Source organism: Myiozetetes cayanensis, unplaced genomic scaffold (assembly GCF_022539395.1).
Source record: "Myiozetetes cayanensis isolate MyiCay16 unplaced genomic scaffold, myiCay2020 scf18, whole genome shotgun sequence".
Lineage (NCBI taxonomy): Eukaryota > Metazoa > Chordata > Aves > Passeriformes > Tyrannidae > Myiozetetes > Myiozetetes cayanensis.
This window is the reverse complement of record NW_026087389.1, coordinates 15879405-15893798: the sequence shown is the minus strand read 5'-3', so window position 1 is coordinate 15893798 and position 14394 is coordinate 15879405. Positions and strand designations below refer to the sequence as shown.

The window sequence follows — 14394 nt, the reverse complement described above, 5'->3', positions numbered from 1 at the left end:
AGAGCAGCAGGATGGAGAAGTCATCCCTGTGGGATGCAAAGCAGGGTGACTGGTTGTCATCATTGATCAGAAGGAGACGATGGATTAGCAGTAGTTAAATTGGATAAGCGATGGGCAAAACATGTAGGGCTAACCTTATTTGGAAGGGTGGTTGTGTTGGCTTATAGTCAAAGATATTTTTGTATGAGCCTTTAAATGGTATAGGGATTTTGGAGAACAGGCCTTGAATTGAAGGCTGTAGGAACAGCAAGAATCCTTGGTAAGCTTCAGATCACTAACTGTAACAGCTGGTACAAAAAGCATCTGTCCTTAAAAGCTAACTTTAAAAATTAAACACAGATAAGGAATAAACAATATCTAATTTTCGTGAAAGGAGAGGACACCCAATAATATGTTTGGTAGTAGATGAACTTGGAAAATACCAGCTCTTGTCTCTGATTTCACAAGATCATGAAAGTTTTGAGGGCTGATGAAATGCTGCACAGCTGATCGAGATTGTTCCATGCCCCAGTTTGGTTTCACAACCTTCTTTTCCATTTGCATTATTTCACAATAGAGTCTTAAGAGGTAAGAAATGAGCATGTAATTTCTTCTTTGCTTGACTGTTAAGCCTTAAACTTCAGAAGGGTAGGCAGTCATAATTTTACACTTGAGCTGCACCTTGCTGTGTTGCTCACTAATATGTAAGGAATTTTAAACTGGGATAGTGACTTTGCTTTGGTTGCAGCACTTCATTTTAATGCACTTCACCAATTGGCTGTTTTCCCTCACTGATTGGTATTTTGGGTGTGTTTTTTGTGTGTTCCCTCTAGGTGAGGGAAAACAGCGTGTGTTTATTTTTGGTGATGCTGTTTGTAAACATGCAGTCTTACATGTGTATATTACAAACCTCTGTTTTAAAGAGAAAACTGACTCAAGTCTTAGAGCATCTTTAGCAACTGATGGCATGCAACTGCTAAGATTTTGGTTTGCTGTTCTGAGTGTGTGTTCCTCTAGCAAAATTAGAGTTGATGGCACATCCACAGGCTGGGGCTGTTGGAAAGCCTTAGGAGCTGTATTTGTGAAGCAGTATTAAAAAATGAGTTTGTTTTCTGGAGACTAGATTGTATACAGATATTTCTGGTGGTAAACCAGACAATCCAGCAATAAGGAATAGAGAGAAAGGAGACCTTAGGAGTGCCTTGGCTCTGCAGCTTTCACCTCTAGAACTACTTTGGGTCTGTAAATTGTGTTTCATATAAAGTGAATGGTGGTGAAGGGGTGTGAAGAGGGAATTGAGAATTGTGCCATTGGGAATCCAGTATATGTAGCATATATGTTAGATGTATGTACCTTGTGGGTATGCTTGGGTGCTTTTGTCAGTCTACTTCCTCATTGTAAACTTGCTTACATTTCTTCAGGGGAAAATGTAATTCACGAGACGTTGACATTTAAAATACCGTCACTAGAATGAATATTCCTTCCCACCTGCAGTGAGTGTTGGCAACACTTTGTGGAGAAAGCTGTGGCTTAGTCAGATAAAATGAAAGATAATTAATTTTTTTAATAATTTTGAGTGTTTGGTGCATCCTCACAACGTTACATTTTGTTCTGGTCTTGACTTTTTTATTGAGCTGATGAACAAACAGGATCGTAAGGAAGAAAATAAACGTGTGTTTGCTGTGTGGAGTGTGATGTGTGTTGTTGAGGATGCTACACTGAGGTATAGAAAAAACAAGATCCCTGCTTTTTTTGCTTTTGGTTTTAATCCTGTCATTTCACTGTTAACATCTGTATTGGCCAGCACAGGTACCTTTGGCTTCCAAGTGCATGGGTGTGTTTGTCACCAAGTGCCACCTGTGTAGGTGATACTGGAGTGCATGGTGGCCATCTAAACCAGCACATCAAACATTTTTTAGTGCCCTGAGTTTTAGATTGTGAACATTCATCTTCTTGTTGAAGACAAGCACTGATGGGTGATATGTGCTGTAGCACCATGTGCTGTGTAGTGTTGTTTACAGGGCTTTGGCATTATGTAAAAGCAGAGTATTTGGGATCGTAGGGATCAGTGATATTCCTCCTTTTGGTGTGCAGAGCATCTGTCTTGCTGGTATCTGTAGAGGAAAAGCACTCCCCAGTTAGCCTGGCACCTGACAGAGCAGATTTGCCACTTGTTTGATTGGGATAATTCCCTTGGTTTCTGCTTTATGGCCAGCACTATCTAGTGGTGCACAGAGCGATCGGAATAACTGGTGAGGTGTGCATGCTAAACTGGACACAGAGGCCTCCAGTGAAGGCAGGTTTGCTACTTTTGTACTCTCTTTGAGGAAATTTTTTGTAAAAATTTGTGTAAAAATGCCAGGCTGGCACACTGACTGCTTGGCAATGGGAGGAGACATCTCTTGTGCATGTTCTGTTGATCTGGTTTGCTGCTCGGTGAGAAGATCTGTTACAAACCCCTGTAGGCAGTAGCACTTAATTTGGAAAGTAGTTGCTGGTGTAATCTGTGAAGTGACTATTTAAGTGTGTTGCAGATCTCTTCATGGTGGCTTCCCAGCCCTTAGTTTTGCCCCAGCACAGGTTTATTGTTACGTTACCAGAAGCCAGATGTTCTGTGAGAGGGTTAAATTTGTGTGGCTGATCCCAGCAGAAGAAGGAAAAAAAAAAAAAAAAAGAGGTGTTCTTGGTATAGTGTTAGTTGGTAAATTCTGTCTAGAATGTGTAGAATAGTCTGTTTTAGCACAGCCCTTTGCAGAACAGGAGGACCTGAGGCTGTGTACAGAGCCTTCCTGTACAGATCCTCATGTCTTTTGCAGCTCTTAATTCACTGCTTATGTTGAAAAATTGTTCAGAACTTGAGCTAGGTGAAGAACCCTTCAGACTGGCTTTGAAGAGCAATGTCTTCCCTTAACATTTCTAGGGGCTCAGGGTTTTCTCTCATATTTTATCTCAATATTTTACTGTCCTTAAAACTGGAAGCAAAGCTGTTAAGCTTAGTAAGCGCTGTACCATTGGCACTTCATAGGCTTTTTTTCCCAGAGACTTCCTTTCCCCTCTTGGAGAGCGGGTTCACAGCCTGAACTTATGACAAAAAGGAAAAGGGACAAGAAAATATTATCTGTCTTGTTTTCAGGCTTCTGCACAGAGGAACTGATTCTGAGGGCTTTTATTAGTGTCTTTCTGGACACTTGGACATGTTTGGATGGATCTGTTTTGCTTTACATTTAGGTCCCTGTAACTTTCAATCCAGTAATTGACTATTCCATGGCTTTGAGGTTGGGTACCACTTTGTCTCCTCTCTCATGAAAAGTGCTGTATTTAATGGTTTTGGTTTTGTGGTATTTTGTTGTTTGTTTGTTTGTTTTTTCTTTTCAATGAGTATTTTAAGAAAGCACATCTGCCTCTGCTAATCTGTTGGCTTTTCCCAGTTTATTATTTGTGCAAGTGACTTTGTGAGATGGGACTTTGTCAATCCAAGATTTGAGAACCTTGGGCAGTCACAGTGCTTTGTACAACAGTTTAGTTATGCCTTAGAGATAAACACTGAGATTTAATCTTTTGGAGTGAATGGATGTCATTGAGGAAATTGATACACATGTGGACTGTGTAGAAATTAATTCCCTTGGAAATAGAGGGTGGAGGGAGCTGGTGGTATCTTTGCATCACTTTAATATCTACTTTCTTTTTAGGCAGTTCCTTGTAGCTGTGGTAGATTCATGCAAGGTATCCTTAATTTTGTGCCATCAAAATGTTCAAAAACCTGTCATTTGAAAGGAAACGCCTCAAGGTTTTAATTTTATACATATAATTCTTTCAACTTCCTACGCTGTTGGGTTTTTTAAATTCAACACTGATTTTGAGTGTTTCTATACATATATCTATATCAGATTATTGTATTTGATTGTGTAGAATATTTGTGCTTTATTCCCAGTAACAACCAAAATGAGCTTTGCTTGAGAGATTTTTATTTGTAATAATATTTAAAAGAGAAATAATAAAGAGTTAATACCCTGTTTTACTATAATGTATTAAGGTGCATCTGTCATGCTTGTTTTGCTCAAAAGCAAGAAAAAGTTGAGCAGTGTTGAGGTCTTCTCTTAGAGATACAAAAATTAACTAAAAATTGCCTACACCTTGCTGTTTCCTTTCAATGCAGGCAGTGAACTGAGATGCACAGGGGTACATAAGATGTCAGTGTCCTTGGTTTTTGTATGCAGATACATAGATTTCTTGTCTCCTGCCTGTATACAACCCATGTGTCCAGCACTACCCTACCACTGACTCGCCCTTCCAAAATTCAGCACGGCATAAGAAACCTGGTTAGGTCCACTGTACTCCTGTAGAATCCCCTGGGACAGCGAGGCACACAGTGCATGAGCTGCTTGGCTGGTCACATCCTCAGAGAGCACACGGGGAGTAGCTGTTGCAGTGATATTTGAACCTTTGCTTTGTGGGGATATGAGTGGTAAATCCTAGTTTTCTGTGTTTCTGTTTCAGTATGTATGACCAATTGCCCTACTCTGATTGTCATGGTGGGTCTCCCGGCAAGAGGAAAAACCTACATCTCGAAGAAGCTGACACGCTATTTAAATTGGATTGGAGTGCCTACAAAAGGTGATGGGTTTACTTTTGTTCACATCAGAAGGACAGGGCAGGCATTAAGTGTTTTATAAACCCGATTTCCCGTAATTTTGTTGCTAACACTGACTACTTTTTGTATTTTTAAGTAATAACATGCGCAGGCTCTCTGTTCCGTTTAAGTGTTAACCAGTTTCTGTCCACTGTTTTTTTACCTCCTTGTTCTGCCAGGTGCCTAAATCAACTCTTCTTTCCCTTATTCCTTACCACTGCCCTTTATTTTGGGTTATTTATTTTTTCCTGCTATTCCTTCCCCATTCTTTATGTGAGTGAAAAGGAATCTTGTTAACAAGCAGCTGAGCAGTCAGCACTTCTGGGTTAAACTTCCATCTTCTCTGTCTTTTTTCCTCTGTGAACTTTGTGCCACGTGTAATTCTCTGCTCTGCTTCTTTGTTTAACTGCATTTGTGGAATGACTTACAGGTTTTTGTGTAAATATTAAGAGCCCAAGGAACTGGGGCAGCCACTTGCCACTTGTTATCTCTCTCTTAAGGATTTACAGCAGTGTTTTGAGCAGGAAATGACGGCTCAGGTTGGCTGTGCCAAGGACCTGGCTGTCCTGCTCCATTCCTGGGCTCCTGTGAGCCCAGACTGGCAAGTAAACCAGACCTAAGTCCATTTGAGGTTCTGAGCAGCCAAATCCCCTGCCTTCTGCTCTATCTCTGTGGAAGAGAAAGACAGTTTAGTGTTCTGTCATCTTGTGGCCAGCGCAGTAATGGTAGCTTTATAGTTATGCCTGGTTAATCATTTAAATAACATTAAACATATGAGATCATACTGAAGTTTTGGCTGGATATTCAGAGATGTATTTCCTAGTAGCTCTAAGAAGTCAAGATGAAGAGTTCTGACCTGTATTTAAACTGCCTTTTGATTCTAGGGTATAGCTTTTTCAATTGGCATTTTCTTAAGCTTTTAGAAACGTGCTTTATTTATTTATTTTGATGTGCTTTATTTAGAAGAGACATTATGGAGGATATATTATATTGTTTAAGTGTGAGAATTTACAGAATGTTTACAGGATTTAAATGATCACTTGAGTTTGACTGTTTTCACACAGTTTAACCCTTCTGAGGAGCAGTATTAGATACTTGGAGAGTTTGGGTTTATCTGTTAGGCTGAAATGGAGTAACAGTCTAACTAGTTTAGCCTATATCCAAGCTGATAAAATGCATGTGATATAACTATGCTTGTATGTTAGGTACACGTTTAACCTAAATTTATGTAGATGTGTTTATATGTCATTGTGTAGAGAGCACTTTGCTGTGTGAACTTTGAAAAGCAGAAGTCCAGTACTGGACAGCAAACAAGATATTGTCCACATCTGGTTCATGCTTGGTTGAATATATCCCAGTTACAGTAAAATGAGTAGATGTGGTTGGTCTCAGTTACAGGAAAAGGTCCATGGGCTACTGTGAGCAGCACATCAGAAAACACGTGCACTTGTACTTAATGAAAACTAGAGCACTGCTGCCTAATTTTAAAAAAAATATACCACATAAAGTTGCCATATGAGCTTCCATCTGAGGCTGCTGATTACTGTTTGTCTTTGTTAGAAAGGATGACTTGGGATTTTCTTGGAAAACCACAGAGCCTTCCTGTTTGTGTCATCAATGATGCAATTGTACTGAAGTTGAAATCAGTGTAAAAGCCCTCAGTGCCTGACTGAGGGAATAGATGACACGCTGCCTGGTGCTTCCAGCTGATGGGACTGAATCAATACAGGATCAGTATCTAGTAGCCCTGACATCTGTTACCCTATGGCTCTTAATGTCTTAAAATTATTGTGTGCTTAATTTAGGGAGTGTTCTTGTTCTCTGAGACAGATGGTACAAATTAGGAGGTTATGTAAACCAGAGGAAAAGATAAATGCCATCTTTCCATGTAACATTAAGCCAACTGGAGAGCTCAAGAGCAGAAGGTGGAGGTAAATAGCCCAGGGTTGGTGTTAGTTGAATCATTTCAGCCATCACTTCTGTGTTTTCTTCCTTCCAAAATCCTCTGTTGTTTAGGATGTGAAATGGTTAAAAATACAGAGGACTTTTGTCTGGGCTTTTTGAAGGAAATGAGGTCAATTAGATGCCTGAACAGAACTGTGTTGCAATGTGGTTTTTAGATACTAAACCTTGGAAGCTTTTTTGAATAGTTGTGGCTCTGTGGTAGTTGTGATACCCGTTAACTTTGGGAAACTTTTTCCATAGGGATGGATGCTAATAATAAGGGCTAAAGATCGGCCCTCTAGATAGCACTTTTCCTTGCTTTGCAGGACACTTTTGCAGTAACTATTCCTCTTTATAAAATTCATTACTTTTGATTTTAAAGGTCTATTGTCTGATGACACTGACCATCTTATCTTCTTGCATCTTCTGTTTTTCTTACCAGGACCCACCTTTTTGTGTGGCCATTACTTGTTAAAACCATTACAGAACAACCTGGATTGTTCTATAATCCATGTCATGCAGTTGACCATGAAAAATTCTGTCAGCATTTCTGAATTCAAACAAAACTTGACTTTTGGGGAAATAAGCAATATTTGTATCTTTTTCCTCTACCCCTAGTCCCAGCAGCAATCTGTATACAGCAGCTGGTTCTTAAACTGTTTTGTTCTATGTCTTTTTTAATTACAACTCTGCAGTAGTGTCTGTTGCTTCTTTTCCTCTTTCCAGCAGTGAAGTCTGCCAAATAGCTGTACCTTGGCAGCTTCTCAAACAGAATACTTCAGTGTGATCTACTGTTTAAAAAAAAAAAAAAGCTTTGTAGTTCAACAAAAAAAAGCTATAGGTCAGAAACAACCTAAACATTAATTGCATTTCAGAGACCTACTTTCAGAGCCTTTGAATGAATTAATTAGGGTTCAGTGTTGTTGTCTGCTCTGTGGCAAAGCAGAACTGTCGTGCCCTAATCCCATACCCAGTATTGTGACACGTGTATGGCCATGAACCTTATGGACCTTTCCCCAAGGAATAGTTTTCTTTGACCACTGTTAACAGATCACAGTAAGATTATGTTCCATACTCAATGCAGATATTTTTTTTAATGTGTGTTTTTTTGTTTTTACAATGTAAGGGTTTTTTTTTTTTTTTTTTAATAAATGGAACAGGGGTTGTGAAATAGGATGTGCTAATCCTTAAGGAATAGAAGTATTTGAGTGGGGTTCCACATGTTTCCACTACTTGAATTCTAAGTTTTGTTTATCAAAAGCAAGATTGGTTAGTTCTACTTAGAACTCTTCCTTGCTTAAAGAAGGGCTCTAAGTTTTGGGAGGTGTTGCAAGAATACTGTTTAACTGTGTATATACACAGAGGAAAAAGCTAGTCATCATAATTATTAATAATTATTAATGCTAGTAATCATTAGTAGTCCTTCATAGACTTTGAGTAACCCCTGTAAAGGAGGAAAAGAGTTTCTTTTTGTTGTCCAGGCAAACTGGCAGAGGCATTTCAGTATGGCCGAGTCACTCCACTGAAACTACCTACAGCCCAAATGTTCTTTAGCCATTTCCATGATTTATCGTTGTCTTTGTATTCAAAACCCCTCAAAACACAAGAATTGGTATGATATGGTAACTTCATACTTGCTAAGTTATTTTTATCCTTGCAGGTGGTTTGGTTTCAGAGTTGTCTTAATTTCTGTCCTTTTCCCACGGCTGTTGGTAGCTCCCACTAACACTGGTTTCCTCTTGGCAGAATTTAATGTGGGTCAGTATCGTCGAGATTTGGTGAAAAAGTACAAATCCTTTGAATTCTTCCTACCTGACAATGAAGAAGGCTTGAAAATCAGGAAGTAAGTCTTGATTGTGTTTGGTACTCAACGCTAATTGTACTAGAACAGTGTCCTGTGTAATTTGCTCTTAGAGGTGGATTTAAGTTGCATTTTTGTATGCTCAAGAAGACCCTTAGGGAGACTGCAGCATGAAATGACAAGGAGAAGAAATTCCAGAGAAGCTGGAGAAGTGATTTATTGAGGGTGATTAAAATTTGGGGAATTTTTTGTGTTGATTGTTTAATCTCAAGCATCAAAAATGGAGAGAAGGTTGATTGTTTCTTGATTCCTTTTCGCCTTTCAGTAGGCTATGACTACTGTTATTCCTGTAGATATTCTAGGATATTTTCACTCAAAGCAATTTTAGCAGATAGTTACTTCTTTTCCTACCTTTTTTTTTAAGGTATCAGTTAATGGATGTGACTCTTTCTGCAGCCTAATTCCAAAAAAGCCATTTTAGACCTTTGTTTTTCTGGATCATAAAAAAAGAGAAAAAAACCCCACATAACTGCTTTTCTTTTTGGTTTGCATGCTGGAATTACTCACCTGGAGCACTTTGAACAGATTTGTCATTACCTGTTCAAATGAGCAGGAATCAAGCCCTGTAATTTTCTCCCTGAAATTGTCTTTTTGTCCACCATGCAGGTGCTTCATGCAGTCAGTCATTGCACTGCTTCTAAAATTGCCATGTTTTGCTAATGCTCTGCAAAGCAAGGTCAGAACCAGTGTGAACATCTCTGTCCACGTGAAGCATCTGAGTCTCTCCTCATCTGGAAAGAGGCTGTGCTTTAGTGTAGAGACAGACCTTGAGAAGAAAGGTTAGATGAAGAGAAAGGTCTCTTGATTTTAATTCAACATTCACCGTACTTTTTAGTGTGTTCAGGAAAGCATTTAAGAGTGTGCAGCACGAAATGAGAAGGAGCAGAAATTTGAGAGGAATGGAAATATTTTTTTTATTTAGGCTACTTAAAATATGGACTGTTTTGTTCTTAGTTCAGCTTCAGCTCAAGCACCAAAAATGTCTGGACTTTCTTTTGTGGCTGTTTTGTGGCTGTTCCTCCCCTTCCATTTCCCTCTCAGCAGCACTGAGTGCTGCTAATGCCAAAAGAACAAGTTGCATAAGAACATCCTAATCCTTTGGGACTAAGGAGTAGCTTTGAGAGGTGCATTAGCCTTGCAAACCACTACCTTTTGCTTACAGGTAGAACCAAACCTTTTAACGTGGCCTCTGTGTTACCTCTTTAACTAAATGGTGAGGGATACAACATGAAAAGGGCTGTGTGAGCTAATCTGCCTGCTTAGCAATGAGTAAAAAGGGTTTATATTTATTCAGTGAAGACTTGACTGTTGAATCTCAGCTCCTGACATCTATTAAATGTGCTAATGTGGAAATACTGTCAGGACTGGAAAGCCTTCATTTCTCTTTTAAGATAAAGCTGTGCATGCAGAATGTGGTAAATACAAGAGTTATGAGTCTCAGTCTGGAAGTCAAAATCGAGGAGTAATGCAGAGAAGGGCTGTTGAAATGGGCAGGCTTTTATGTTGGTACTGCAAAGAGACTGCACTTACTGGAAATAAATGGGGCTTTGTTCTACTAACAAGTAAATCATGTACAGTGGTAATGTTGCCCTCCAGCATTACTGATGTGTTAGGATTCATAATGGACTTTGAAGATAATACTGATTCTGGGGACATAGGAAAGTTGCAAATGAATGTGTTCTTGCTCAGATTTAACACAAGTGTAAAGTATGTAGGGATGGGTTTTTCTGGTGTTTGTGTCCTCAGCTGCCTCCAGCACTTATTACACTGGCTTGGTGACTGCAATGGGGTGTTATTTTCACCCTAATACTTGATGCTGACTTTGTTTTACCCTCTGTTTCAACAACATGTTTTTTACATAAACAGTTTTCACACAATAGCTCAAAAGAGAAAAAGCGGATTGGTAAAAAAATTGTTGTCTCTTCACATTAACTTAGGGCCACAAGATAAAAGCCTTCAGTTGGCTTATTTTATTTATTTCCCCCCAACGCCCCTTTGAGAACCAAATTAAGAAGCAAATATCTGAATAGCTTAATTGGGAAAAGAATACAGTTGCAGGGGTGATTCAGCAATGTTACTTTAGATCAGTGAAAGTTTATCCTGGTCAGCAAAGCGGGTGGGTGTTCTGTGGTGATGTGAAGTGGTCTCAGTTACACAGAAGAGCAAGATGATGTGACCATGTTTCCTTGGTATGGCTTAGTTGTCTTCTGTTGGTTTTTCCCATGCTTTGAAGGGGACTGTGCTTTTGAGATAAGTTATCTAACATTTGCAGGGCACAAAAGCATTAATATAGTGATCTGTTCTTTGACTTTTACTCTCTCATTTTTCAGACAGTGTGCCTTAGCAGCGCTGAATGACGTCCGGCAGTACCTCAGTGAAGAAAACGGGCACGTGGCTGTAAGTCTCTTGTTGAAGACACATTCTTGAGATGCTTCTGTTCTTAACAGTGTGTGCCTGCTGGATGATACACAGACTGAGTAATTCCAATAGCCCTTCAGTTTACCAGGTTTTTTCCTTTGGCACTTGTGTGTTAGATCTGCCCTGTTGCTGAAAGAAGCGCTTAATTTCAAGGTGATGATGCCATGTTGAGCAGCTACCTTTGATTTGAGGGGTTAACTGGGAAGAGGGTAACAGCAAGAAAGATGTCCACCTTCTCTCCATGTTGTATAATGTGCTGTTAAACACACCTGATGTTTTGCTTGCACCTCTGTTTCTATTTGATAGTCCAGTGTTCCAAGTGGAAGGTAAGGACTTGCTGAACAAAAAAAGAATCCTCTGTATTGCTTGGCAGTTGTGTTACTGGCGTGAGAAATCTCTGAAGAGAGCAGGAGGAACGTCATAATAAATTGATGCATACCTGAGTATTTAATAATGGAATGCAAAACATCAGCTGTTCAACTATTGTCGTTGCATATTCATTCAGATTAATTTGCATAATGTTTTTCTTCAGACTACTGACACAGCTCTGGTGTTTTCATTAACTAATCAGGGAAAACCATTAACTGTAAGTTCTGCTGGAGACACAAGGGAAACGTTATACTTTGGCAGGCTTCTCACTTAGATGAAGCACTGATATGTTCAGAGCCAAATGTAAGTCCTTAGAAAAAAGGCTGCATTAATCCTGTAATCCATGGGCAGAATTTACAACTCTTGCAGATCTTCTGCCCTTTAAAGATTTTCATTTGCATTTTGAATAGCAGATTGATTGCAGCATCTTCTTCTGTGTAGTAGAAGTTAAAACCTATGCAGTGGTATTTAATGGTGATAATAGACCAGGAGGAAGATTCTGTCCTATATTACATGTTAGGTTTAAATTCTGGTTGCTGCTTTCAAGTCCAGTGTTCTGCTAGTAGTGCTATCAAAATATTACTCTTTTTAGTATTTAGAAAATAGTGTGTGTAAAGTAGGAATGCCTTTACTTTCCTGTTGAGCATGTTGATGTGGTGGGGTAAAGGAAAGAGGAAGTGTTTCCATTGCTTTCCTTCACATTGAGGGACTTTGAACCCTTATTTTTGTTATCACTAACAGGCTATGATGGTTTTCAAATTCCTTTCTCTCTCTCCCTGTAATTATTCCTAGGTCTTTGATGCTACAAACACAACTCGAGAACGTAGAGAAACTATTTATAAATTTGGTGAAGAAAATGGGTATAAGGTGAGTCAGAAGCAAAGCAGTTCTGAGCTAATGCCTGGACAAGTAAGGCAGGGATAGTTTTGCCCTTATCTGTACTCTGAGTTTAAGAACTGCACTAGCACGAGGCACATCCTTCTTAGATGTTTAGTCAATAATGCATTTTGTGTTCCCAAAATTTTTTCTGAATTAAAAGCCATCCCATCCTCATTTTTCTCATCTTTCATAAGCTAAGCTATTTTGTGCTATGGCTTCAATTCTGTCATCCTGGACCTGTAGTTCTGAGTGCACTGTCAGCAAGAACTATTTAAAATACAGTTCTTTGTACACTTCAGGTTTTTGCTGCAGAAACAGGGAAGGAATTCTGTGTTAGTTCTGTGCAAACCAAAAACTTCCTGTAGGTTTCTTCCTTGTGTCCAGGATTGTTTTGCATTTAGCTCTTCTCCAGTAAAAATCCGTTTCCTCTAAGCTTACAACTCCATAAACCTTTGACACAGTAAAACACAAACCTCTCTTTAAGGAGGCTACTCCATCAGCTGAGGGGCTCCTAAAGTAATATTTTAGAAGCATTAGTTACTGTTTGTTTGGCTGAACATGCATCCTCTGCATTTATTTCTTCTCCTTCCATGCTACTTTTTTTCCTCACTGAAAAGTTTTTCCACTTGGAAGCATTGTTGGGGAAAAGAGTATAAAGAATGATGCTTCCTGGAATGGTCAGCCAGGAATTTCTTATGAGAGGGTCTGCAGAAACTTCCTGAGTAAATGGAGGGAAGTTTAACATAGGACACTGCTAAAAAGGCCTTAGCATGGAATTGGGCAATATGCTGCTTGTGTGTGTGAGTCTCCAGAGGTATTTTAATGTGTTATTCCTTCCTTCTGTTCTTGTGACTTCCATTTGGACTGAAGACTTTTTTTGTGGAATCAGTATGTGTCGATCCAGAGGTCATTGCTGCAAACATTGTGGTGAGTATTGTGATGGAGGAAAGTTTGCTTTAACCTCAGTATTTTTAGAAGTACACAGTAAGAACTTCCAATAGCAAAAAACCGCCACATTAGTTCCCATTAATGGAACAGTTTTCATTTATTTTCCTGTCCATGTGAATGTAACTAGCTCAGAAGTCTAATTTCTCTGAAGAATAGTTATTTTTGCTTTACATGTACTTTAATTAACTTGAAGACAAAGCTGCTTGTTGTGTTTTCCCCCTTCCTTTTTCTTTAAACTTCCATGAAAAAGGGAAAGAAACTCATGTACTGCTCTCCTGGTTTTATTTTCAACAGCAAGTGAAGCTGGGTAGTCCTGACTATGTTGATTGTAGTAATGATGAAGCAACAGAAGACTTCATGAAAAGAATAGAGTGCTACAAGAACACATATGAGACATTAGATGAAACTCTGGACAAGTAAGTAATTAAACAATACTGTGATCACCACTGGTGATCCAGTATTATTAAAACATTTTCTTAAGGGTTAGAGCATCCTGTAGTGGGGATTAGGGCTTTCAAGTCATGTTTTTTAATGGCTTAAGCTCTTTCCTTTGGCAAATTAGAGAGAGTTGGCTCAAGGAGTGTAGCCTGGAAACTTCCTTGTTTGAGGAAAATTGGCTAACAAGTCTACTCTGGGACAATATTCTTTTTGATTTTCCCACTTGAAGAATGGTATGATTCTTCTGGGATAGAACCACCATTTAAGAATTATTCCAGACTTGCTACAGTTTTACTTGTACTTGTTTTTTTAGTATGTAGAGGAGACTTGAGTGATTTATAAGCATAACTTAATTGGTTGGCGTAGTTAAGATTAATTATGAACACATCACTCTTAAAAATGTGACTTCTAAATTTATTTATTTATTTGTGCTTGCAAATTACCCTGCAGATGCAGGGCTGTGAGAAACTGTCTTAGCTAGGTTATTTATCCTCATGCCAAAGCATTCTTCTGTTTTCTCATTAACTTTGAACTCTTGAAAGTAAGGTAGGGATGAACCATACGAGGAGGAGCCCTGTTTCTCTTGCTACACTCTGGGATTTCAGAGTGGGATTTGGGGCTGCAGTCATACCGGGTGATCCCAGGTTGTTTCAGGACCAGAGCTGCTGGGAGGGCTGAGCTGCATTTTAATGTAATTGGGTGTAAGCAGCGTGAAGCCGCCTCAATCGGCTCAGTTCATGCGTGTAATTTCTGTGATGGACCTAATGGTTGTGCCTGGCTGGAATAGTAATGATTAACTCTAAAGAACGCTAGCAGGGATGAGGTGATGCTTGTTTCTCATCACCTCCATTTGGTTTTAGTATAAGTTTTCATGTTTCATCGTGGTGTGATGTCTCAGATGCATCACTAGAAACCAATAGCGGTTATT

At 39.2% G+C, this 14394-nt stretch overlaps 1 protein-coding gene across 5 annotated transcripts in view; it reads left to right on the top strand.

The window, feature by feature from the left end:
* LOC126638678 (6-phosphofructo-2-kinase/fructose-2,6-bisphosphatase 4) overlaps positions 1 to 14394 on the top strand; it is a 51650-nt gene that overhangs the window by 18752 nt on the left and 18504 nt on the right. For all 5 annotated transcript variants that reach the window (XM_050312763.1, XM_050312762.1, XM_050312765.1 and 2 more), the window contains exons 2-7: positions 4477 to 4593; positions 8300 to 8396; positions 10745 to 10811; positions 11994 to 12068; positions 12951 to 13007; positions 13323 to 13444. In XM_050312763.1, the coding sequence (XP_050168720.1) occupies positions 4477 to 4593; positions 8300 to 8396; positions 10745 to 10811; positions 11994 to 12068; positions 12951 to 13007; positions 13323 to 13444 (535 nt within the window). The remainder of the gene's footprint in view (positions 1 to 4476; positions 4594 to 8299; positions 8397 to 10744; positions 10812 to 11993; positions 12069 to 12950; positions 13008 to 13322; positions 13445 to 14394) is intronic.